Consider the following 26,671-nt stretch of genomic DNA (forward strand, 5'->3'; position numbering starts at 1 on the left):
AGCGAGAGCGAGAGAGAGACTGGGCTAAGTGGACAGACCTCACGTTGAGCTCAGATGAACCTCGGCATCCTTTCCCACGTTGGATCATTTCAGCCCCGTTAAACCAGAAGACCACCGGAGCAAAACCGCAAACACACGGTAAGCTTCTCTCATAATTGACTTTTTTTCTAAATCTTCAGAATTCAATAGTTGACACAGACAAGTTTCCAGCCTTCGCCTCAGCTCAGCTCTCCACTTTATCGTGCAAATTCTCGGCGTTTTTTGGAGGCTTTTAACCGGGTCGAGGCGGTTTCCAACTGTTTCTCTGTCAGTTTAAAGCTGTTTGTAGTAGATATCTGCGAGCTGTTTAGGTGAAATAATGGTGGGCTGAGAGAAGGGTCTGGAAAAGCAGACAATTATTTTGGGTGACTGAACTGAGCGCCAAGCTTTGACAGATGGTACGGATGACGCCGTGCTTTCCCTCTTAATTTCCCGGCTAGGTAGGTAATTTTTGTCTATGTGTGTGCGCGCGCCGTTCGTACTCACCTGCCGCGTGCACTTTGGCGCGGGGACGCTTGCTTGCAAAAATGAATGAGGTTGCTGGACCTTGGTTAAGTTGCCGAAAGCGGAATTTGGGGGACGTTGCATTCATTATAATAGTTAGCCCAAGTGTGTAAATCACATTAACATGCATCAAGTAGGTCATTTTTCTGGCTTCTTCCAGCAAGACAAGGTCACGCTCCGGGCTGTTTAGTATATCTCTACTAGATATGCTAGTGAGCGGTCCAGATGTGAGTGTGCGCGTGCATGTAAACTGGTTTGTGTGTATCCGTGACCAAGCAGCTGTGTCACGTGTTGTGGCGAATGTAATATCAGAGCCGATCAGGGAGAAACATTCCACTTCCCATCTATCCCACTGTACGAAAATTGGCAGCAAGTCAGTAGGGGGCGCTCATGAGATGGTGCTCAATGAATAGAAATGAGTGGAATTACGTGGCTAGTCCATTTATTGTTTTAGCCTTTTCTAACACGGTATCAATAATTTTCTGAGGTGAAATACAGAACAGTGCTTATGTCCTTGCGTTTTTCTTATAATGAAGGTGATTTTTCCGATAAAAAGCTAGAATTTCCCAATACTTGCTGATTTTTCTGTTAAGGAGTTACTACAGGCCACGCTGCCTTAACGGCAGCCATTGACAGATGATAACTATATTATAGACGAGTGGTTAGAGTAAACCATGAAAGAAGCAGCTGGTTGTGCTGGTCTAAATGAAATTCTCTGTAAATTATTCATATTGCAGTGCGTAACACTTACAGAAAAGTGTTTTACTTGAGTTAAAAGTGATTACAAAAACAAAGTTAAAATGGAGCTGCACCCCTTCTGTCAAAAATATGGTAAAAATTGTTCCAAGAAAATGATTTACATTTTCTACTGCTCCACAGGGCTCCATTAGTTCTCGACTCTCTCAAGAGCGCCCCCTATAAAACGGAGTGTGGGAGTTGACTATCATATTTAAAATTCTCTGGTAATATTACACTGCCTCTTCACATGACAAATAAAACATGGCTAAACACTGACTTATCACAGGGCATTTGCTCACTTAAGCTGTCTGGTGTGTCAAACCTTGACAATAATGAAGTGACTGATGTGCTGAGTACAGTGGGCCTCTCTTCACCAGTCTGACTTGGATAGACTTAAGAGATTTCCCTGTGTGCACTGAGCCAGCGAGAATGGATGAGAGGTCTGTGGGCATTAAGACGAATGGCAAAAGGAGGGTAAGCCAGAGATGTTCAAATGGAGCAGAATCTGTCCACATCCTGGATGTTTAAGCCACCCATCTCCCCTCACCCCCCTCCCCAGTGTACTTCCACTACCACTTCCCCTGCTCTGCCTCCTTTATGCCCCCATCTCCCATTTTTTTCCTATGTAAGAGGCCTAACATGCACAGGCTATTTTTAATAAAAACGGAATAGCCTTGTTGCAGTGAAGCATCTCGATGCAGAGTGAAGTGAGACTGAAACAGCGATTTGCAATTTAGAGCTATGTCACCACTCATCATTCCATTCTGAGCCAGCAACAGCAAATCGTCCTCACGCTTTCATCCTCTATCCCTTGCCTTACATTTCACACATATCTTACACACACACACACACCCTTACTCTAAAGACTTCAAACAACGGTGAATGACATGTACTGCTGGCAACATGGGTTTTGGACCAAAGCTGGCAGAGAGAAATGTAAGCCGTAAGCTCAATCTATGCTAATGCACAATAGCTGAGGAAGACAAAAGTGTTTTGGAAGAGCCACTTTTTGTATTTCCATAGATTTGGGAAACCGGCAAACAGATGCCGATGATGAACATGAAGCATTACATATGGATGACTTGATAAATTTGGTGCGCAAAATGCAGCAAAAATAATTAAGGGTGGATTGCCATTTGAGGGGAAAATAATGACGTAAAAAGGGCAGAAATTACTTAATATTTCCTGTGATCAAAGCTCAAATTGTCTCTGTTCTCAAGTGTACTTCTTTAAGTGGGTCACTATCTGCAGAGAAGAAAGAACATTGGCTTAATTTTAATGTGCCCATGCAGCATATCGTATCAGAAAATGTTGGGGTTAAGAAATGTTCTGGTTCGTATTATAGAAACCATCAAAGCCTACTGCATTTCTATAGGCCAACTTTGTGCCACGTTCCCTCAAAATTTATCAAAGTACTTGGTGCTCTGTACATTTATTAAGTCAGATGAGGCCAGGGGATTTAGTCTTCCCAGTGTGCACTGTATTTTATGTCCTCTAGCCAAATTATTGATAATTTGCATGAAATGCAGGGAAATCTCTACATTATTTTTAAGAATTTTAGCTTCCAAATCTGTTCAGAAGAGAAAGGCATGGAAACTTTATTTACATATGTTTGAAGACTACCTCCCTGTGTACCCATGACTCATGTATTTTGCTGTGCAAAGATGATAATGCACGCCTCCATGCATGCATAAAGGTGAAAGCAGCTGTCAGAACGTTCATTGCAGGGAAAAAGTGAGCCAGAGCGATGGATCCATGTGGGACATGGATGCACTGTCGTATAGTTTTGGATCTTGTTAAGTTGCTGACACTTTGCACTGCATCAAGTTTCAAAGATCAATGGCCAGAGATCTGACTCAAATACTGACAAAAAGCAGATCATTAAACTTTAGGGAAATGAGGACAAGTCATTGATTAAATTATTTATGAGCCTAATTAATCTCTTAAGGGGAACTTGTTTCAGAACTGGGCACTGAAGCATGGGTAGCCCATCTTTAGGGATGGCATCAATCACCTGCTGTCCAGGCAATTGTGTGTGACAAGGAGCAGTAAAGTACCTGAGCTCCACCTCATCGCCGTACCTTCAGGCTCTGAATTAATTGAAATTTTTTAGGACCGCACTTACCTTTCTGAGAATGAGATCAATAACCAGAATCACACAAAACGCCAATGAGAGGAATATCATCAACAGTATCAGGTACAAAGCGAATTGTCCTTTTCAGGTAACTTCTTATGAGACGTAATTATCATAGTTTCTGTTCAAAACTCACAGTTATTTGCACAGCAGCTGGCAGAAGGCTCAGATTAGCAAACAAAGCTGTTGAGCAAACGGCAGAACAAACATTTATCTTTAAATATGTCCTGAAATAAATGTCGTCTTCATATAATGAGTGTGATGGCAGACTTTTTTGTGTCTTTTCACTTCTGTATCTTAAAGCACTTGTTTCTCATAATAATGAATATAGTCAAGATCGCACTAATTATGTCTTCTCTCAGGTGATCCTCTGCAGCATGTGCACTGCATGGGAATATTTGAGTAAAGAAGCCGAAATGAAGACAAACACCAGGGAGAGGGGCGGAAGAACCGAAGCAGGGGCAGGACGAAGGCATGCTGGAAATAAACCATCATAAAAACCGGCAGCTGATCAGCCCTTTGTCAGCCACTTCACAAGACAAAGTGATCGGTGAACCTCAGCAATGGCAGCACATGTTGTGCTTCTTTTTCTTTTATTCTGCAAATGGGAAAGACACGGCATCTCAGAGGCTGTCGGCCTTTCAGAGGAGGATCCGGATTCTCAAGTAATATCAGACAAAAAGCAACAAGTTTTACATCATCCAAAGTCCCTGGACAAAATTTTTATTGGAATCAAAGAATTGGAAAGCCATGTACAGGCTTCAGAGAGTGATGCAAGAACTCTGCCAAATGTGGTTTTTCAACTAAATGACGGCAAACCTAATGATTCTGACTTTAAGAGCAATGCAGGAAAGCAAATCGACATGAGACTTAAACCTCCAGATTCTTCTGCCAAACCTCTTATACCTAAACATAGCTCTGAACTCAGTGTGAACCGTGAGAAAAGGAACAATTTGACTAATGGAGAGGTTGAAGGTGTAATTAATGATCACAGTCTAGTGCCAAGCTCAGAGGAGGAGTACGCTCTCCAGCCTCAACTCTATTTGGAGACAGGTGTCGGTGACGTTCAGCCTGAGAGGCTACGGGGCCTCTCTAAATGGGTCACAGAGTCTGAACATAGTCAGTCAGAGCCTTACCTGCTGCCTCACTCTCGCCGCCGTAGGAGCTGGCTCTGGAACCAGTTCTTTGTGATTGAGGAGTACAGAGGGCCTGAGCCTGTGCTCATTGGACGGGTAAGCTGTCGGCACAACCAGTCAGCATGCACATGCGAATCACCTGAATCTCACTGTATTACAACATAAATGTAAATTGCGCCTTATTTTTGAGAACCAACAAATATTTTTGCAAGCGCAATCATTTTTATAGATAAGTTATTGCCACGCAAAGGGTTTAATTGGAGCAAACAGAAATCTCTCCTGTGCTCAATACATGTATTTACATAAATCTTTTCTGTTCGCAGTGCATTCATTTATTTACATGTTTTTCTTTGTCCAAATAATTTCCCAATGACAACCTTTCCACTCTGCTTCATTTATTACCTCTCTCATCCTCTGCTCTGTGTGTCCCCAAGCTCCTGTTTGAGTCTCATTCACTGTTCATACACACAAATCGGTGCTTAAAACCTGCACACAAACATACTACACACAAAGCAGGGATTCATTAAAATTTTCCTACCTGTAATTATTTACGCTCTACAAAGTAGAAATGCCCGAGACTATATATATATATATATATATATATATATATATATATATATATATATATATATATATATATATATGTGTGTGTGTGTGTGTGTGTATGTGTGTGTGTGTGTGTGTGTGTGTGTACAGAAATAACAAGATCGACATAAAAACATGTTTAACTAGCCACTATTAATAAAAGAAAAGGGTTTAAAAGAAAACAATGTTGAAAGCTATTAATTTGGACTGGCCAAATATATTAAACATAAAATTGATGGCCTGTCATGCTTGCTGTGTGTTATCACTTTCCCACTTATGGCTTTTGTCCAATGGCTGGCTATCAGTCCTCCACCTATTTTCTTCTTTTTCTTTCTAGTCTGTCTTTTATTCATCATTTATCATTTCATCCTCTCTTATTACATGTTTTGTTTTTCTAAATGAAACAACCACTAACATTTGGTTGAGCTTAGCGAACGGATAATTCTCCACCTGAGCAGATTGTCAGGAAATTTGGCCAGCGATTTTGGTATATATAAAAAACCTATGAATTATTGCACTGCTAACTGACTTATTAGTCAAAACAGGAAACTAAAAATAATAAAAGATAATGTTAAACTGCGTATATGGTTTTGGACACATTTTGATCACAGGAGTAAGGCTGGCCAATGTTGGAGTTTTTGAGCCAGAAGTTATTTGGATGAGAAGATGGCGTGCTAAGTTATCAGCTTACACAAAGCTGCATCTATAAAATGTATGGACTCAATGCACACCCACACATATCTTTTAATTAGTGCTAAGTAACGGACCAAAAATGTATTACAGTATCCTCGGAAATTTCTTGAGTGACTTCACACAGCAGGTCATGTTATTGATTATATAAATCCATTAAAAACACCATAAACAGTGGCGAGGTCCAGTTCAGAGATTCACTTTATCAGAAGTTGGGCCTGTTAGACTACTATTGGCTAAAGCTCCCTTTGTTGGTACATGCATCAATTGTCTGGGCATTTATTTCTCAGAATTTAAATTAGTGAGCTTTCAAAAAGACATATCTTGCAAGCTTAATGAAGTACAGACAGAAATGTATAAAATTAAGTTTATAACCAGTACCATCAACTAATTACGTGTATGCCTATGTTGACATTTGGCAATTCTTAATGGATGCATGTCACCAATGAATACTGAAGTACTAGCGATTCAGTTGCAGGAAAATCTGTCATATAAAACATTAATTATAAAAATGGCAAATTTTGCCTCATGTTATTCACAAAGATATTACAAGGAAAACAATGTCTCGATATTGGTACCATGTATATTAAGAAAATACACCCAGCCCCTCCCCCCCAAAAAAAGAAAACAAAAGTGAACAATCTACAGTCCTCTGCCACTTTATTAGGTTGATATGATAGCAATTCAGTACATTCAGACACGTAGACGTGGTCAAATGTCTTGTTGAGACTGTAGGTCAGAGAAGACAGGCTGGACTGCTTTGAGCTAATAGGAGGGCAAGTGTAATTCAAATAAGCGCTCATTGCAACCAATGTATGCAGAAGAGCATCTTTAAATGTGCCACACATTGAACCTTAAAGCAGATGGGCTACAGCAGCAAAAGACTACACCAGGTGCCACTGCTATATAGAATAATAGGAAATTCACACCGACTCACCAAAGTTGTCAAGAAGAAGATTGGAAAAACGTTGCGTCCCAATTTCCATCTTGCCTTGTATCACACTTCGGGCTGATAGTGGTGGTGTAATGGTGTGGGGGCTATTTTCTTGGCAGACTTTGTGCCTCTTAGTACCAACTGAACATTGTTTAAAAGCCGTTTTCCACCTGAGTATTGTTGCTGACCATGTCCATTCATGACCTTTATGTCATATCCTTGATGTCATATCCTGACCGTGTACCCAGTTACTTCTAGCAGGATAAGACACGGCATCACAAGCTCATATAATCTTAAACTTAAACGGCCTCCACAGTCATCAGATCTCAATCCAATCGAGATGTAGGATGGGATGTGACAAAATTCCCATCGTGGATGTGCAGTCGACAAGTCAGCTGCAAATGACATCCAATGCTATCGTGTCAATAGGGTCCAAAAGTGTCTGAAAAATGTTTCCAGCACCTTGTTGAATCTATACCAAATAGAATTCACGCAGTTCAAAAGGTAAAAGGGGGTGCAACCAATTACTAACAAAGTTCACCCAATGAAGTATATTTATCTTCTTAGCATTACAAAAATTTCTCTCAATTTACAATTCATGTGCTTGCAAAACAAACAAAAAACATATTTGCAATGTTAAAAATGTTCCATTGCATGCTTGAGAGTGAGGCACAGATCAGATCGCACTCTTTATGCGTCACCATCCCCACTTGTCAAGTCACATACTTGAGTTTTTACCATCAGCACACCAGCAAGCCTCAACTGCTGTCTGTGTCGCAACATGAAGAGTGTCTGAGATGATTTAATCCACTGCACACCTGAACCATTCAATCCCAGGGGTTTACTTGTAGCACTTCACAGTTAGAAGCTCCACGCTAATGCAGCTGCTGGCAGCTACGGCATACTCAGAGTTGGATTATATCAACTGTAACGCTAACAGGGAATTCTGCCAACCACTTTGTAGCTCGCAGTATACTTTATAGTGACAGTCTAGATTGGATTCTTACCAGTGCGGTATACACCTCATAAATGTTTAATCTTCCACTGTGGTTGTTATTGGTACAGTCAGGGAGGGGTGTTAAAGCAATCAATAGACACGCGGGACTGTTTATTTCTCTGCAAGTAAAGTCTTGATGTTGATATTCATGTAATAAAGCATGCTTCCATTGCGAGGATATCGGAAGCACAGTGTTTTCTCTCAGAGGTAGCTCATTTTGTTTGCCAGAAATAGAGAGATGATCATGTCAAAGCCACTGTCGGTGCAAGGTTTGAGGTGAGCTATCAACAGTTCAAATCACAGGTGCCACCACCCGTGCGAAAGAAGAAAGAATTTCTCTTGCAAGGAAAGCAGTGTGAAGCAGATATAAACCCAGAGGTGTATGTACTGCATGAGTGAGAGGAGGGGAAAATTGAGATTACAGAGTGAGAGAGAAAGTGACAAAGGGATTGGAAGAGACAGTTCCCTCTTTTTCTTGCTTTGCTTGTACGGGGTGGATAAATTTCTTCCCCACAGTGAGAGTGTTTTTCCATGCTGACTGAAGCGCAGCAGGACTGAGCCAGCAATTAGACAGTGAGGAGAGGAGGTCTGGATAGAAAGTGGGAAGCAAGGGGGGGCAGGGGAGCGAGGTGGGCACAGACTCTGACAAAGATGTCTCTCGTGGTGAAGTGTGGGATCAAAATCAAAGCTAGCTTTAAAGAAGAAAGGAGGGAGAAGGGGGTGGGTAAGAGATGAATAAAAAAAAACCTGAATCCCTTATCTAGCAATTTGTAGGGTATGCTATCGTGAGTATGTATAATCCCAACTTCATCCTTCCAACACATGCACATCACATATACACACACAATATACACTAATCTTATATTTTTCCTTGATCTCTGCTTGAATGCTGTGCTGTGGGGCAGACAATAGTGTGCAAATCTGCACTTTAAATGCATTTATGTGCAATATTTTCCATCACATGTTCTCACTTTAAGGTGGGCAGCTGTCTTAACCACACAAATGACTCTATGTTAATCATTATGTAGGCAATTAAACTTGTCTATTTTTGTGTTGCACATACAATTTTTTGTGCCACAAAATGAATAAGCCTGGCAACAATCGTGTGCAATTGCTCTGCACATTTGTAAACAGACAATGTTGCAGCTTCAATTGAAAGTCAAGGCTCTCATGAGTATCTAAGGTCCACTGCAAAGATTGTGAATAAGCCTTGTGGATTATGAACATGTGCAGATGGGCCTTGAGGATAGAGAAATGTGAAGGTTCTCGGTCAGAAAGCTCAGTGTGATGAAGGCTGAGTAATCTCTTTAGCTTTCTATTTTTGTGTGTTTGGCCTTTTACCTATCAAGCTCACACTAATATCCTCGCTGCCATTAAATACCAAACCACTATTCTGCACCACGGAGCAAAACAGCCAGACAGAGGGAGAGAGCGAGAAAGAAGGAGAATTGCGAGCAGATGGGCATTCTGAGTAAGCGAGGTAAGTTGATGAAAATGGAGAAAAACAAGGACTGGAAAACGAAGTGGTTTATAAGGTAAAGGCAAGTCAGGCAGATGGATTTACAAGAAGGGGAGGAAAGAGACAGATGGATAGAAGAGACAGAAAGATTTACAGATGGATAGTGCTTGAGTTAGCAGAATGCATCTGTGAGCATACATATATGACATTTGCAGCGCCACTGTCCACACTGATGTGGATTTGCCCTCAACAAACCCCCGATGGCATGCTTGGTCCATTGAGTTAATTAGCTGTATGCATCAGTACTCATCCCCGTCCCATATGTATCTTCCACACCTGGTGCCATTCATTTTAGATTCAGTGAGCCCATCCTGCCTTAGCATAAATCACTCATTTCACATAGTCAGGTTTGTGGTATCTGCTAAACAAATGCAAGTGTTAAAGAGTGATACCTGCATCAGCATCTGTAGGTAATGTTGCATGAAGGTGTTACAGCCATTTAGTCTGTACGTATTTGTTTTTCCAGCTGCACACGGATATGGACAAAGGAGACGGAAGCACTAAATACATGTTGGAGGGAGAGGGAGTGGGCTCTGTGTTTGTGATCGACAGCAAGACGGGCAACATACATGTCACCAAGTCTCTGGACCGAGAGGAGAAAGATGAGTATCGTCTCGTCGCGACTGCTACAGACCGTGAGACCGGCCGAGCCCTGGAGCCGTCCTCTGAGTTCATCATCAGAGTTCAGGACATCAACGACAACCCACCTGTCTTCCCCAATGAACCTTATGTTGCCATGGTGCCGGAGATGGCCAACATAGGTATGCAGCAAACAACATTGCAGTGCAACCACACAAAATCTCCTGAGAGGTGATCAAATGTTAGCAGTGTTTTACCCAACAAAGGCTTTGTTCTGAAAAACAAAACAGACACAGTCTTTTTCACTCTGTAGCCAGGGGAAAATCTCAGACATCACTAACAGGTGTCGAGAAACGCAATTGTAATTTTTGCATCTGTGAAAGACTTTTGCGGAAGTTATCTGTTACCTGTTAGTCAACTGTGGGAAATTATATCAGTCAATGTAATAACATAATGAGTTATATGGATCTGACCAAAAAATATATCACACAACACCAAAGCTAGCCCAGCCAATGGCTTAAAAGGAAAATTGCCTGTAGCTGGCTAACATTACAATCGAATTTTACAATTTTAGAGGAATTAAGTTAGCATCCAATGTCTAGTTAGCTACAAAGTCATATAAAACAATAAGCTTGCTTAGCACAGCTTAGCTGGCCAAAATATCAACAGTTGCTATGTTATAGGATTCTTTTTTGCACCTTTAGTTGAAAAGCTAATGCTATCCTGTTGTTGGAAACACACTGCCCATTACTCATACCTTTATGAATTATCCACATTCACAAACTGTTATAAAATTTGAACTTTTTAAAAATGCTCAAAGTAGATATTTGGATATTTGACTTGTCAGTCCATCTTTTATATACAGATTATGCTTCCTGCTATCAAGGCTAGAAAGAATGAATACTTGAAAAATATTTCTGCTTCTCGATCACCTCGCCAGCTGTCTATTCATTCTCTGAGTACTCTGCAAACAATCGTGTTTTTGCCAAAATGTGGATGTGGCTGAATGCACTTCTACTGGCACCATTTCAAGAAGAGAAATTGAGCAATATTGTAACTGGGAATGTATCTGTATTTATTCAAACAGCATATGTATTTTGGAACTTTGTGTGTGTGTGTGTGTGTGTGTGTGTGTGTGTGTGTGTGTGTGTGTGTGTGCGTGCGTGCGTGCGTGCGTGCGTGCGTGCGTGCGTGTGTGTGTTTGTGTGTTTGTGTGTGTTGTGAGACAGCAGAGAGTTGGATTATATTTGTTATATTTGCTCAGTTTTTGGGTGAAGTATTCCTGCTACATGGCTCATTAAGCAGCCACCTGTTTTAACGTTCTTAATATGCAAGAGTCCATTGACCTGTCATCTGTATCATGCTTCCCCTCTTCTACAGGCACGTCAATAATCCAGGTCACAGCCAGAGATGCTGATGATCCAACATATGGAAACAGCGCTCGGCTGGTGTATGCCATTACTCACGGCCAGGACTTTTTCTCTGTGGACCCTCAGACAGGTCTGTGATATCTTCCAAAGTGCGGCTCAACCTTTTTAAAAGCTGTTTCATAACCTGACTCTTCTGCTGATGTTTACAATACACATAGCTAATCCTGGCACTGCTCTCACTGTATATATTGTGCGCCGTATCCCTTTCCACCTTATGTCCAGTATGGATAAGAACATTTGCGTGTTCCTGCATCTTCTGTGATCTATTCAAAAACAGAAGTGGCCTGAAGTTACATGCGTGCAGCTTCCTAATTCTAAAATATGTGCATCTGACTCGCGCTGATGGTAATTCAAAGAGGCGCGGTGTCACTGTGAAATCTGTTGCTGTTTTGATTTTGTTGCTGCATGTCCTGCTCTCCTCTCTCCACCAGGCATTTTGCGGACGGCGGTACCTGACATGGACAGAGAGACTCAGGATGAGTATCTGGTCGTCCTCCAGGCCAAAGACATGGGGGGCCATCTTGGTGGATTATCGGGAACTACGACCGTCACAGTGAGGCTGAGCGATGTCAACGACAATCCCCCTCACTTTAGAAGGAGTAAGCAGATCAACATTTAACTGTTGGCTACTTTCAATATCTGTCGCTCTAGGATGTAAGTGTGTGTGTGAGATATCTAAGGATGAAACATCTTGTCGTGGCATTTGTGACAGCAGTTTGATATTTTAGCCTCCTCTGGGTCCAAGTCACTTTGACAGATTCAAGATAAGACCTAAAGTCCTAAACGAGCTAAATAGCTTGTCAGTCCACTCCTCTCTGTTTTGTGCACTCTTCCTAATCATTGTTTTTAGCATCAATTGTAATCACATAACCTTTGCCAAGACTACTATTAACGTTGATATAAACACTCCCATTTGGTCCCTGAGGTTTAAATGGATTCTGGCTTGACGTAGAAGAGTGAAAGATCATGTCCACTTTTCTTATCCAAGCTTTTCCCTGTTCCATGATATTAATATTTCATCTTAAAGTTCAGTGCTTTCTGCTTCAATAGACAGTAAAATCACTGCAGAATGTGTCTAACACTTTGAGACACATACTGCATTTTCCCCGTATACTACTTCATCTTTGCTGGCTTTTTCGTCTTCTTCATCTCGCAGACTGTCTATGCTTACCGCTATTCATCTTAATGTTTAAAGCCCCTTCTCCTCACGTTGATAAATTGTTCTGCAATACAATGTTTTATAGAAGCTATTTAATATTTCCAAATGTCAGCAGCCTGTTATTTATTTACTGATATCTGACTACATCTTTTCCCCCCTTACTGCAAGTCGTTATTTTCAGTTTGACAATAATGCCACAGTTTACGCAAATGGCTCATTTAGTTTTTGAATGCAAGAGTGGAATATTTAAATCTTCGTCATTATGCGGAGGAATTGAATGATTAACAATCAGCAAGGTAGATCTGCTTTGATTAAAACGAAAGCATTTCCCTAAATGTGCCACGCAGCATTACGAGATATGTGCAAGTCACCAAGTAAAAGAGACCTGCCTCAGATCGCTGTGCCTGCTTTCATGCCTGCTAAAGAGACGCGCTCTAATCCTAACTAAACATAACAGAAAAACAAATTAACTCTGTAATTCTCTTTTTAATAAATACAGCTCATTCATAGCAAAGTGGGAAATAACTCTCAGTGAATTTGAGGCTTTAGAGTCTTTTTACTGTCTTCATTACTGATGGGATTTATTAGACAAGTGTAGCACCGGGGCTGTTAAACTGCTTTCAGTATCAATTGTGTTGTAGTTTAAAAATGTCAGTCAGTAAAATGTTACTGATGGCTCTGGGATGGTTCTTAATTGTGCATCAGTTCAAAGATCTAAGATATTCTTTAGATAGGAAATAAACTTTGCATTCGAGTAGTTTGAGTCATCAAATGTTTAAAGTTTTTGCCTAATGAAGTCATTCGAACCATTTTTAAAAATCGGTCAGAAAAGAGAAAATGTCTAAATTGCCGAGCCTAATTTGAACGTCCGTATCAGCGTTGATAGCAAAAGACCGTGCTAGCTGCGTTGACATATTTCCGATACTTGAATGGTTTTTAAAATGGGGAACACATCAATCTACAGTTTGTACAAAACACAGCACAAACACTTGAGGTCCAAAATTACTCTGGTTCTGATTCACTACAGATTCTGATTTCAGATTTTACTGATTACTTTGAAATTACTACATGCTACATAATACTCCTAATACCTTATGTCACCCAGAACCCCCTGAACCTTTAAGATCAGAGACTCATTAACTGTTACTGTTAAAAGGGGATGATGCATTCACTTGTTTAGCCCCAAAAGCTGTGGAACAAAGCTCCTCGTACTGATTGTGTGTTTTTCATTGTTTTTTAATTCTATTTTTAAATTAGCCTGGACTAGCCTGTACTAAAGAAGGGAACTCAGGATAGTTTCATATTTTTGTTTGAGTAGAAGTACAGGCACTTTGGTGTAAAGTTTCTCCTGTGTCACCTTTTCTACAGCTCGGCTCAGCAAGGTGAAAATGTAGATTGCCTCAAAGAGAAAATTCCACACTAAATTTCCAGTCGCTTTGAAGATATTCACCTTATTGGATGTGATACGAGCTTTAGTTGAGTCTTGAAATTCATTTTTCCACTGAGAACTATGACTGTCGTGGCCCAGTTCTTACTCTGGAATTGCATAAGTAGGCAATCTGGATCCGTTCATTGATTACAGCAGCCGGTACTTATACTTTCTGAAAATAATGTCAGCGCACCTTTAAATCTGGTCGTGAAATGTGTGTAGAAGTGCATGCTTTGATATCAAATTGAGCCATCGTCATCAGCATTCAGTTGCAGCACTGAAACTGTTAAACTCTCTGTTTTCCTCCCTGCAGGTGCGTGGTCCTTCTCTGTATCAGAGCTGGCGGCTCCAGGTGTGGAGGTGGGCCGTCTCACTGCCACTGATCCTGATTTGGGAGAAAATGCACAGCTGGAGTTTACCATCCTGGACACTGAGGAGGCTGAAATATTCAACGTAACTGGAAGAAATAAAGAGGCTGTCATTGTGCTGAACAAGGTGAGTGGCTGGACGCAGCTGCAGCAGAGGTGTGCAAAGCAGCTTTACTTTATTGCCTATACCAATTTTCATAATAGCTTACTATTTGAAGCCGTATGTAGGTGTTTATGCTTAAATAGCCACATAATGAGAAAAACATCTCCAATTTGCAACATTTGCGGTGATTAAAAAATGTGCTTTGGTCAGGTATTTGCAAATTAATTTGTTATAAGCAGATAAACACTTCAGCACCCCACTCAAACTCCCACTGTTGCTGATAGGTTCAGACTCCCCGGGCTCTGCTATGAGCAATTAATGAGTAACAGTGAACGAGTAATCAACTGTAGCTCACTTGAAGTGTTAAAAGCAGCCAGTGTGAAGTTGTCTTTTTACTTTTAAGCGTTTTAAAAGCGTTGGACATTCAAACATAATTATTGCACTTTGGAATCTTAGATTAAGAGGTTGCAAAGAATGTAGTAAGACAAGAGGATGATGATTAATTTCCAAGAAATGTATGAAAGCCAGATAAAAAATGAAAGTCTAAAATGGAAGTCGTATATTACACTCAGAGATAAATGAATAATGAGGTTTTGCATGTGGGCAGTAATAAACAGCAGATCCATATTTTAACCATATATGAGAGCTCTTGAATAAAGAGTAACTGCTTTATTCTTTGTTCAACAGATCCTGGATTATGAAACACGTAATTCGTATACTTTCTCAGTGGAAGTTACAAACCCTATAGTGGATCCCCGATACATAAGAAAAGGTCCCTTTAAGGACCAGGCAACAGTCCGGGTCATGGTCCTTAATGCTGATGAGCCACCGCGATTCTCCCAGGCTCTGTACCATCTGGATGTTTCTGAGAACTGCCCCCCTGTCTGCTCTGTCGGTCGGGTCTACGCCGTGGACCCAGATACAGGACAAAGCACCAACATTAGGTAATTATCACACCGACACTCTCTCATTTAGTCACCTGCTCGCTCACTCAGGGCTCTCTTTGCCCTTCCTATTCTTGATGGTGCCTATTACTTTATCTCAGGTACTCCATCGATCCCCAGTCAGACCCCGAGGCTCTGTTCCGCATCGCCTCTGACACTGGCTTTATCAACACTGTGATGGAGCTGGACCGTGAGCAGGAGCAGTGGCATAATATCACTGTCATCGCCACACAGAGGGGTATGTCAGACCTTCTGCCCTCGGGCGCTCAGAGCAGCAGAGCTCACCAAAGTAATCTTTCACTGAAAGCGCTGCCTGCAGTAGGGAATACAAAGTGTGTAGTAAAAATGATAGAAAGTCTGTGCAAATTTTTTAACATTAGTGTCAGTCTCTTGTTTTTTTCTTTTTTTTTTAGACAACCCAAATCTTGTGTCAAGGGTTGTGGTTGCCATAGAGACACTAGACCAGAATGACAATGCGCCGGAGTTGGACAGGCAGTACACAACGTCAGTATGTGACTCCAGTGCCCCCGGTCAGGTCCGTTCTTGTTTTGTTTTTGCCTGTTATTTCATTTAACTTCAGACTGTGCTCTTGTTTTTGTTCATTCTGTCTCAAACTCCCGCAAGTGATTGTTTTTCAAAGCCTGAGCAACTTTCTGTCCCACTTACAGAAGTAGAGACCAGATCACCTTTTACCTCTCAGATGTTTGGGATCCCTTAGAAAGCAAAGCACATTTGTCTTTTTAAATCCAATAGAACAAAAAGTGATTAGAGATATTGTAAATTAAATTCAGGATTAATGAAATAATTCATCATAAATCCTTTAGGATTTTTCACGGCGCATCTCTGTAGGCGTGCAGAGGCCCATTTTTCAGCAACCATCATGTGCTGATCATGGTTGCACAGCTGGAAAGAAGTAGATTTTGGCTAGTCCAGTGTGTGGAGAACCAGCCTGTCTCTGGACTCCTCAGGGGATTTTGTTCTAAGAAATGCTAGCATAATCAATTAGCCTTTAAACATGATAGGCTTGCATTAGGCAACAAAATATGCCTTTGATGGTTGCTGACAGTGGAACTTTGCGATTGCAATGACATTATTATTAGTATGATGAATTATTCCACTAATTATGATCGTCATTTACAACATATCTTATCAGTGTTTAGATAGCACACATTCACAACAGTCTTCAAGGTTCTCTATGTAGAAAGGTAAAGTACCTTACAATATCACGGGGATGGTCTATGAGCAGCAGTCGGTGACACGGAAAGGAAGAACATTCTTTTAACAGGGATCTCCAGCAGAACCAGGGTCAGTAAAGGGGCTGTGGTGTGCTGAGACCAGCTGGGGGTGTTAACAACAACAACAACAACAATCTTTATTTATAGAGCACATTTAAAAGCCTTGGGCATACCAAAGTGCTTTACATAAAACAATAAAAAATAAAACAGTTCACACATTAACATCAAATACATAAAGGTAACGAATTATGTTCACAGATAAAAGCCACCAATAAGAGTAAACTGCAGCACATAGGTTATAGCAAGGTAAGACTGTACCACCATGATAAAAGACACCAATAATGGAAAGATAGCAGAGAATTTAATACAATAGGTCAATAGGTCACTGCAAGCAAGCCAGCATTTAACTGGTAGAAAAGGCAAGTTTAAAAAGATATGTTTTTAGCTGTGATTTAAAAGAATGAATAGAATCAGACGCCCGGATGCCAATCGGGAGATTGTTCCACAGCTCCGGTGCAACTAGAGCAAACGATCGATCACCTCTAGATTTCAGTCGAGATCTGGGCTGAACCAGCAGTAACTGTGAGGATGACCTTAAAGCCCTAGCAGGAGCATATGGGTTTAAAAGTTCCTTAAGATAGCTTGGTGCAGTGTTATTGGTAATTTTAAAAGTAAACAACAAAATTTTTAATTGAATACGATATTTGACAGGCAACCAGTGCAGATCAGCAAGGACAGGAGTAATGTGGGCAAACTTCTTGGTTTTAGTTAGAATGCGTGCTGCAGCATTCTGAACTGTCTGTAATCTATGTAAAAGGGAAGAGTGGAGACCACAATAAAGTGAATTACAGTAATCTAGCCTTGACGTTACAAAGGCGTGGATGAGCTTTTCAAGGTCTTTATACGGGATATAGTGCCTGGCCTTAGAAATAAGGCGAAGCTGGTAAAAACTGGATCTGACAACAGCAGACACTTGTTTATCAAATGTAAATGAGCTGTCAAATAAGACACCCAGATTCCTAACAGTGTCAGAGAAAGAACTAGTGAGAAAACCAAAGGCATCCCGAAGTTAGGGGGAAGAAGATGGGAGACAAGGATAACATAGAGAGAGCATAAACAACAGACAAGACAAAACAAAAACTATCTGAAGAGAAAAAGAAGTTACAAATCAGGATTGAAAAGAGGGAAGTGTAGGAGTGGTCAGTGCATCATGGGAAATCCCCCAGCAGCCTGAACCTGTAGCAGCATAGCTAAGAGATAAGCTATATCAAAAAGGAGTGTTTAAATCTTAAAAGTATAGAGAGTGTCTGACTCCAAACTGGGAGCTGGTTCCACGGGAACATTTCTGGTAGCTGATTGCTCTGCATCCCATTCTAATTTTAGAAATTCAAAAAGCAACAATTAAGCTTCCAGTCTGAGAGTAAAGCGCTTTATTAGGATAATATGGTACTATTAAGTATTTAAGCTATGATGGGGCCTGATTATCCAGGAGGTTGTTTGGAAGAGGAGCTTTTGTAAAGTAAATGTGAAATTTAACAGGAAGCTAATTAAATATTATGTACGAGTAAAATCACTGTGATTAAAAAAGACAAGCTCAGATGAAACTCACCCTCAAACGTTCGAGTAGCTGAGTGCATTTCCAAATATTATAATAACCGATTCCTAATTTTAATATGGATGACTGGTATTCCTTCAAAGTGGACCTTCATGCTAATTCTGTTGCACGGAATTAGGAAACTTGAAAAAGCAAAGCATTAGTGCGACTTTAAAGCTGTAATTCTTGGTTGGTTGATTTGACAGCTAGTGCAGCAGTGTGTTTTAATAAACAAAGGTCAGTCAGTAACAATTGCAGCTCTGATCTAATTTAATTCTGAACATTTTTTAAACTGATTCGCTGTTATAAGAAATAAATGAGCGGTCAGTTTTTGTTTCCCGTGACTGCTTCATAATTAAAGGCCTCCCTCGTGTTTGCCTGGCTGGTTGCTTTTATAATAAGACAAATAATAAACCTGATTTATTGGGCAGTTACAAAACAATCTTATAAAGTGCTTTTCATGGATGAAGCGCACATTTAAAACAATAGGCTAAATAAAATCACTCATCCATCCATTCATTTTCTAATCCAATTGGGGTTGCAGGGCAGTTGAAGCCTATCTCTGCTGACTTTGGGCAAGATGTTGAGCGTGCCCTGGACAAGTAGCCAGTACATCAGAGGGTAACACAGTGAGGCACCAAATACTCCTTCATAGAACCAGGAAACTGTAATGTGTACCTTCAGCAATTTATACCACAATCAGATCACGGCCATCACTCTTTAATATACATATGTGTCTATTCTGTTTCACTGATTTAGCTAAAGTTCTCCAAACAAATTAACAAATTTCTATTTTTTTCTAAATAAAAATTACGTTGTAACTAAAAAGGAAAGAGACCAACCTGCCTGTTACCAATGCTCATTTCAAAGGCCTGAGTCTCTGATGGTATGCAAGTGCAGCTTGCACATCTGGAAAGACACCATTGATGCTGATGATGGTTTTAGAGCAACATCTGCTCAAATTCAGATGACGTCTTTTTCAGGGAAGGCCTCAAAAAAAGACCAGAAAAAGATGCCAGAAAGAAAATGCTAAATCATATATTGCATGCAGAGCAGCATGGCTTTGTAGTGGAAGAATCTGGGTGTTGAACTGGGCTGCCTGCAGTCCAGATCTTTTGCCAACTGAAAATATTTTTTGCATCATGAAACAAAAGAAAACCCAGGACTGTTGAGCAGCTAAAATCCTCTATCAGCAAAGTCCAGCAGCTCGTCTCCTCATTTCCCAGACGTTTACAGACTGTTGCTAGAAGAGGGGATGCTACACAGTGGTAAACATTTTATGCTGCTGTAAAATTCAAAATTGTCTTTTTTCTTCTTAAAATGCTTTCTTTTTGTTTTTGCGTTCTTGTTGGCTGTAGCTCAGGTGGCAGAGCAGGTCAGCCACTAATCAGAAGGTCGGTGGTTCGATCCCAGGCTGCATCCTGGCTGCATGCCAAATATCCTTGGGCAAGATACTAACCCCGTGTTTGCCTACTGGTGGTGGTCAGAGGGCCCGGTGGCGCCAGTGTCCGGCAGGCTCGCCTCTGTCAGTGCGCCCCAGGGCAGCTGTGGCTACAATGTAGCTTGCTATCGCCAGTGTGTGAATGTGTGTGTGAATGGGTGGATGACTGAATGTAGTGTAAAGCGCTTTGGGGTCCTATGGACTAGAAAAGCGCTATACAAATGCAGGCCATTTACCATTTGTTGTTTTTTTAAACATTTTATACGTTTTTACGTTTTTTGTGAATAAACTGGGAGTTTGTGAGGTTTGCAAATCATTGCATTCAGATTTTTCTTTTCTTTTCTGTGTAAAATGTGTAAAATGTGTAAATTTTACACAGTTCATTGCAACTGAAAGATAAAGCATGAAGAACTTTTCAGAACATGCACAGAGTGCAGATATGAAATGGCAATTCAGATGGAGAGCTTTATTCCCCGCTACCATTTAAGTGTGAGAAAGTTTCTATGTAAAAGTGCAAACAGGGGGAAAATGTGCATCCGGAGGTTGTAGAGGCTGGACTAGAGTCAGACTCATGTTCCATGAGTTCCACAGTCACCAGTTATCCTGACATGTGTGTAGAGAAAACACACACAGGAGCACGTTTGATCCAGAGCCTTCGGGTTACAGTTTGACGCTGCTAACTCCTGTAGCACTGCCTGCAAATAAAATCAGGGATGTAAAAATAATAGAGAGATTTAATATGATAATTCAATACAGCACTATACAGTGAACATTAACGAACAGCACTAAAATTAAAAACAGTAATGTTGGATCATACGCATCGTTAATTCCTGTAAACCCCCTGTGTCAGACAAACACTATAAACAATAAAAACATCTGTGGAGGTAATTTCAGAATCTAAATTGAATGGTTTTTGCTGCAATAATGAAAACAAGAAAACTTATAAAACTAGAAGTACACGTTTGAATAAGAAATTTTTATTTGATTGTTTCATTTGAACAAATTTAGATGTTTTTGTGAAAGACAGAAATGCTTTTTCAACCTTTAATCATCCTTTGATTTATTTTGTTTCTTCTTAGAGAATTCTAACCTCCTTTGTATTATTAAAACAATGAATTTTCATCTGTGATTTCTTCAGGTGGTTCAGGTTTTACGAGCCATCGACAGAGATCAAGGAGGACAGGACGCTTTGGTTCACTTCAGCATCCCTCCAGAGTCCAGCTCTGCCCTCAACCTCTCCATCAGAGAAAGCGGAGGTTGAAAACATTGGCCCTATTTTTATTTTCCATGCAAAACCCAGAAAACTGACACCAGCCAAAAGTGGTGCATGTTTGTTGTGCAGTGACCGTGTATGATGTGTGTGTGTTTTGTTTTTTTTAATTTTTTTCTGCCACTTTATCAGGTGTGACAGCCAGCCTGGTGCTGCAGACAGCCTTAGAGCCCCTGCCTGGCTTCTCCTCATCTTTACTCACCCTTTACGTGCCAGTCGTGCTGCGCGACGGGGCCTCGGGTCTAACCAACACTGGCACAGTCACCGTGACTATTTGTCCCTGTTTGCGGGGGGGCATGCAGACTGAGGACAGGGGCAGACAGAGGGACAGGAGATGGGAGAGACACATGGTTTGTCTTCCCGTGCCGTCCGCCTCTCCGTCTCTTATATTCAGTTTGGTGACATTACTGGCCATGCTGGCCTGTGTCACAACTCTTCTGGGTACGGTTGGTCAGTTCTCTGAAGTCTCTGAACTACTTTAAACATTGTGTGTTGTTTGTCACTTTTTTTAAAGACGTTGAGCAGTTGTGTCAGGTTGCTTCTGTAATGTCCAAAGAGTATATGGTCATGTGTCTCTTTTTTTTTTTTTTTTTTTTTTTGCCCGTTAGTGGTGTGTGCACTCTCGCTGTCATTGCGCCATCAGAAACGAGACTCCCACTCAACCTTCGAGGAGGATGATGTCAGGGAGAACATCATATCGTATGACGATGAGGGGGGAGGGGAAGCAGATACTGCAGCTTTTGACATTACAGCGCTGCAGAGCATGCACAGAATACAGCACATGCACAACAACCGAACCATGTGAGCTGATCCCAGAAATAAAATAAAAGTTTATCCTGGCTTGTAGGAAGTGTGTGTGTGTGTGTGTGTGTGTGTGGGGGGGGGGGGGGGGGGGGGGTGTACATGTTTAGACATCTTTGTGAGGATGTCTTAAGCTACAGTTTGGTTATGTTTAGTTTTAGGGTTAGGCGTTCATTTTTGATGGTTAGGGTCAGGGTAAGCGGCTAAGGAAAGCATTTCTTCAATTAGATGTCCTTACTAAGATATGAAAACGAGTGTGTGTGTGTGTGTGTGTGTGTGTGTGTGTGTGTGTGTGTGTGTGTGTGTGTGTGTGTGTGTGTGTGTGTGTGTGTGTGTCTTTGACTGTGTGCTTCTCTGACATTTATCTCTTGGTGCAGATGGTACACCCAGCAAAATCTGCCAAGGGCCAGGACGTACAGCTGGAGTCGTCACCCATGCCCAGGCCTGGACTCTCAACAACGTCCGGGCTCCGCTCCGCTCTACGGGCGCTTCTGCTACGGCCTCCACACGCTGCCTGTTCTCAGAGATTATCCAGCCGGGCCACTGGAGGCAGGTCTGCAGCTAACTCAGCTGACCCACGGGCTCACCAGAGGTCATTTCAGCAATTCCCTCATCATCCAGAACCAGAACACCTTTGAGCCTGTGCTGCACTCTCCTGAGATGAGCACCAGTAGTTTCGAAGCAGAAGGCATGGTGAAAAGCAAAATTACAGAGCGAAATGAAGGCAGTGAAGCAATCGCAGCTGGCACAAAGGAGAATCAGGACCCAGCTAAGGTCAGACAAGAGTGCTGAAAAAAAAACATGAAATTTAACAATGGTTGTAACAGTTATATGGATTCAAATAAGGGATTACCAACTTAAATGAAAGTTAATAGCTAACTGTGAAATTATACACTTGTAGGGGACCCATTCTGCTGTGTGACGCTCATATTAAATATAAACATTATAAGGCTGATGCTTTAAACTGATCTAATGCTCAGTTTTAGACAATTTTATCTGTTCTTGACTTTGTATGATAGCAGAGAAAGAGAATGCCCTAATATGTTGATATTCTGTTTGCAAAGGGTAGCCAATCAGAAGAAAACTGGCTAAAGAGTTTAAAAGAGTGGGTAATCTGAGGGCCCAGTAAAAGACTAGTGGATACATTTAAGAATTATTTTAAACTGTGAATCAGTGAATGATTATGTGATGTTTAAGTGTCCCTTTATGATTATATCAGAAAGACCTTATTTTTGGCGTGCGAGTCTGAGACTGCACAGCCTGTTCAAAATAAAAATAAGTAAAACCTTTGGAAACTAACATTTTTAAAGTTTTTAGAGTCACGCAACCAGTCTTTCAAGATACTGCTCAGATCAAACGTCTCAAAACCACATACTGCACATAGATGAACTGATGTCAGAACAATCAATTCAGGGGTGTTTCAAGTCCAGAATTAAATATTTAGTGGTGTTTACTGGAAGAAAGTTGAAAAAGTCACTCCTTTGATTCCATACGTTTCTCTCTTCGTGTCTTTTTAAATCATCTCCTTGTTTTTCCAGACAAAATCAACAGAACCAGAGTCGACACCGATCACCAGCATTGTTGCAAATTCGACCTACTGTGACCCAAATGAGTCTTCATGCCAAAGTCACACCAGCTTCTCATCAAACCAACAAGAGGGGCGACCGGGGTCATCCCAGACTCAAATCAGCACTGGAGCCACGAGCTGCACCGTAGATGACATTGATACTGATTCTTCTATTCCCTCCATTTCCGAGCAAAATTATTCAAACAGCAGTCAAATGAGCTCTGTAAACACTCCTGTGTACCTGAAAGGAGACACATACAGCATTGTGGGCTCGCTGAACCCAAACAGCCGAGGGACGTGTATGAATGGGACTAACAGCAGTGGGCTGCACCCAGCGGGAGTGCAGCTACTGAACATGTGTGGACTCCAGGGAAAGGATTTGACCCCACAGTCTTTGCCCTTACCTGAGGGGATGTTTGGCAACAGCAGAGGCTGGGCAAGTGGGGCGGAGCCGGCGAGAACAGAAACGACCAACCCGCAGCCTCTCAGGATGGAGGAGCTCTTGAATATTCGTCTGGACCAGGTCACCTTTGACCTGTCACAGCCACCATATGACTCACTGCAGACTTACGAGTTTGAGGGCCGTGATTCAAGGGCCGAGTCGCTGAGTTCGCTGGAGAGCGATGGAGAAAAGGATGAGGGGAGTGTGGTGGGAGGGATAGAGGAGCTAAACCAGAAGTTTCAGAGGCTGGTGGAGATTATCCGAGAGAGGAAGAGGGAAAAGGAAGGAGAAGGAGAAACGCCAGCGCCAGAGCGAGGCAAGACAGCAGAGACCACTCTCAGTGAGACTCATAAACAAAGTGAGGACAAAGGAGCTAAACTACAGAGATGGGATTTCTAGACTCCAATAAAAGAAAAGTTTCAGAGAAGAGAACTATGTTGGCAGTGATGGATTTTAAACACAGCAGGGGTGGCAAAATACACAGCCTCTGACAGAGATCGTCTTGTTGTTTGCCCCCTGCCAGGAGGGATCCAGGAGGCTGACAGTACAGTGAAGATTTGTGGCGCAATCAGTGCACAGCATATAGTTTTCACCTCCACTGAATTTTAGCAAATGCATATGGAACCTGTCACTTTTCACACTTCTCTTGTAACTGATATTAATAATGCACTTGGGCTTTCAAAGCTAACATTATGAAAAATTTACTTTTATGTAAAATATTGATTCTAAGCCCTGAAAGCTGCATTGTTAGAAAATAGGCCTCATCAAATATTGACTAGAATTGTGACATTTAATATTGATCGTTTAATAGGGGCACACGCTCTAGATAATCCCTGAAATTTATAAGCATTTGGTTGGAATTGGAGAATTTTAAAACACGAGAATTTTAAACATGCCGTGACACACACTGCCGCATGTTTACAGAGCCTCTCCAATGAGTCGAGTTGTATCATGTAGCTCTGCAGAGAGACTCCTGCAAGTAGTCACCATTATAGTAAAACCTGCTCACTATGCAATTTGCTCACAATTAGAAATAATTAGACTGTCACTGTCAGACTTGTGTGTTGTTGTGAAAGTACAGTAAAAAATGTTCATATGTAGATAAACATCAACCTCGACTTCAGTGATTATTGCTGGATATTTACTGGAATCGCCTCACGGGAAATGCAAAGGACTGATTTTCAGTTAAACTGTTGCAGACACGAGCTTACACTATACAATTCCCCGTAATTTCTCCCACGCAAGATTATTTATAATTCACCATTGTGTTTGGCCGTCTAGAATTATCTCCAGAGGCTTATTTATCTCCCACCTTTTAAAGAGACAAAATTAGGCAAAAGCCATTATGCGACACAGTACACACAGCCATTGTTCTTGTGATGAGCCCAGAACACAGGCAACAGAAAAATAATCATTTACTTTGAGATTTGGTAATGTTATTCAGGCAGTTTGTCATTCTGACAATGACTCATTTCTATAGCTATTTCAAACCTAATTTATTATTCAGGGGGTATCAGAATGAGTTATTAAAATAACATTATTTTCTATAACATCGTAAAGCAATTTTTACTTTCTTCAGTTTTTCCCCTGTCCTGGCTTCCTCTGTAGTGGGAATTTAGGTCTTAATCAGCCTCAGTTTTAATAAGATTGGATTGCTTCTCGAATTAAATTTGACAGAAAACCTTTGGCTTTCTGACAAGGAAAAAAAAAGAGGCAAGACAATGAAATGCAGAATAAAAGGAACGGGCCAGATGATAAATCGCCATCACCACACAGCATATTATCAGGATGCTGCGCATCGTCTGGCATGGTACTGCCAGATATTGCTGTAGCAATGACACGTTTCCTCCCAGATCACAAGAACGCACTGAATCTAATAATCAACTAAATATAGACACAAGTTAGAATGAGAAAGTCGAGCTGTGCTATCACTTCAAAAGTAGTCAGACAAAAATAAAATAACAGTAAATTAAAATATGTTTGAAATTCAAATGCTTTAAAGGTACATTTATGCACACTTTAAGGGATGCTGAGAAAAGTGCTGTGAAGAATAAGACCCCAGCGTTGGGCCAGGAAATAATATCTGACAGTACAATGGTGCCACCTGAAGTTAAAACATAAGGACTGCAGCTGGAAAATTACAAAGGAAAAGCTGGAAATAGTTACTGATAATTAAGAAGAAGAAAATGACAGTTCTCTTGTTTTTTAGAGCTAAAAATTCATAAAATTCAAAACACACTTCAACTAGATACAAATCGGGCAGTGTGAAAATTATTCAGCAAGGGGATCAGAAACGAAAGAGACTTAAAGCTGTTTAATTTTTTTATCCTCCCACACTTAGATTATATTTTCTAATAAAATAGAAAAGCTTATTAAAAAAAGAAAGGTAACTATGTCATACTTCCGGTCATAAAGGTTAATTTTACCATAGCAACTAGGCCCGGATAAAAGTATGTGTCGGTAACTTATGCTTCATTGAAAATTCATAAATACCTTGTATGCTGCAATTGCTAAATGGCACCGCGAGATGGCGCCACTTTCCTTGTAGTTGCGTTAAATTCTGGTTGAAAACTGTAAATTTAGGTCGATGTGATTATTTCTTCTATGATTTTTTTGGGGGGGACTAAAAAGCCAGCTCTTAGCTGATACTGGAGAAACCAGTGAAATGTGGCTAGTTTTCTGGTTTGTTTGTTTATTTAATGTTTTGAGGTTGCCGGGCATCTTCTGATTATTTCATTCAGGTCCCTCGGGGTTATGTCCATTTTCCAAGTCTGGTTTTAAGTATTGTCTTGGGAGGGATATCTCAAGAACATTTCTCGAGATGTGGTCTCTTACGATGGCCGTGTTGCCTGAGCCTCCGTCCTCTGTGTTAAGTATGATATAGCTGCTCATCTGTGCAAACCAGTTTGAATAAATACAGCACCCATCAAACTCAAACCACTCAAACTGTTCTCATAATGGCTCACGCGGTGACCTTTTAGCACAGAAAAACCTTAATGCTTGTAAACACCCTAAAAACTGTTCCCTTGAATC

General features: G+C 41.0%; 1 protein-coding gene across 2 annotated transcripts; it reads left to right on the forward strand.

The window, feature by feature from the left end:
• Positions 1 to 24,750, forward strand: LOC113016070 (uncharacterized). Of its 2 annotated transcripts, none has more exons than XM_026158581.1 (14): positions 1 to 138; positions 3,778 to 4,647; positions 9,743 to 10,037; positions 11,236 to 11,355; positions 11,717 to 11,884; positions 14,187 to 14,368; positions 15,032 to 15,288; positions 15,390 to 15,526; positions 15,702 to 15,823; positions 20,697 to 20,814; positions 20,961 to 21,278; positions 21,437 to 21,629; positions 22,007 to 22,403; positions 23,168 to 24,750. In XM_026158581.1, exons 2-14 carry the CDS (start codon positions 3,979 to 3,981, stop codon positions 24,035 to 24,037), a joined length of 3,846 nt encoding a protein of 1,281 aa, XP_026014366.1. In that variant the 5' UTR covers positions 1 to 138; positions 3,778 to 3,978; the 3' UTR covers positions 24,038 to 24,750. The 2 variants fall into 2 exon arrangements, with proteins under 2 accessions (XP_026014366.1, XP_026014368.1); XM_026158583.1 differs by having other exon boundaries at positions 20,961 to 21,269.
• Positions 24,751 to 26,671: the final 1,921 nt, after the last annotated feature.

This window comes from Astatotilapia calliptera, chromosome 23 (genome assembly GCF_900246225.1).
Source record: "Astatotilapia calliptera chromosome 23, fAstCal1.2, whole genome shotgun sequence".
NCBI lineage: Eukaryota > Metazoa > Chordata > Actinopteri > Cichliformes > Cichlidae > Astatotilapia > Astatotilapia calliptera.

Bases quoted from the DNA above. Each gene is read 5' to 3' on its own strand.
- LOC113016070 (XM_026158581.1), top strand. From the start codon at position 3,979: ATGGCAGCACATGTTGTGCTTCTTTTTCTTTTATTCTGCAAATGGGAA. The intron at 15,824-20,696 runs GTCCGTTCTTGT...TGATTTCTTCAG, and splicing joins ACTCCAGTGCCCCCGGTCAG to GTGGTTCAGGTTTTACGAGC. The intron at 21,630-22,006 runs GTGAGCTGATCC...CTCTTGGTGCAG, and splicing joins ATGCACAACAACCGAACCAT to ATGGTACACCCAGCAAAATC.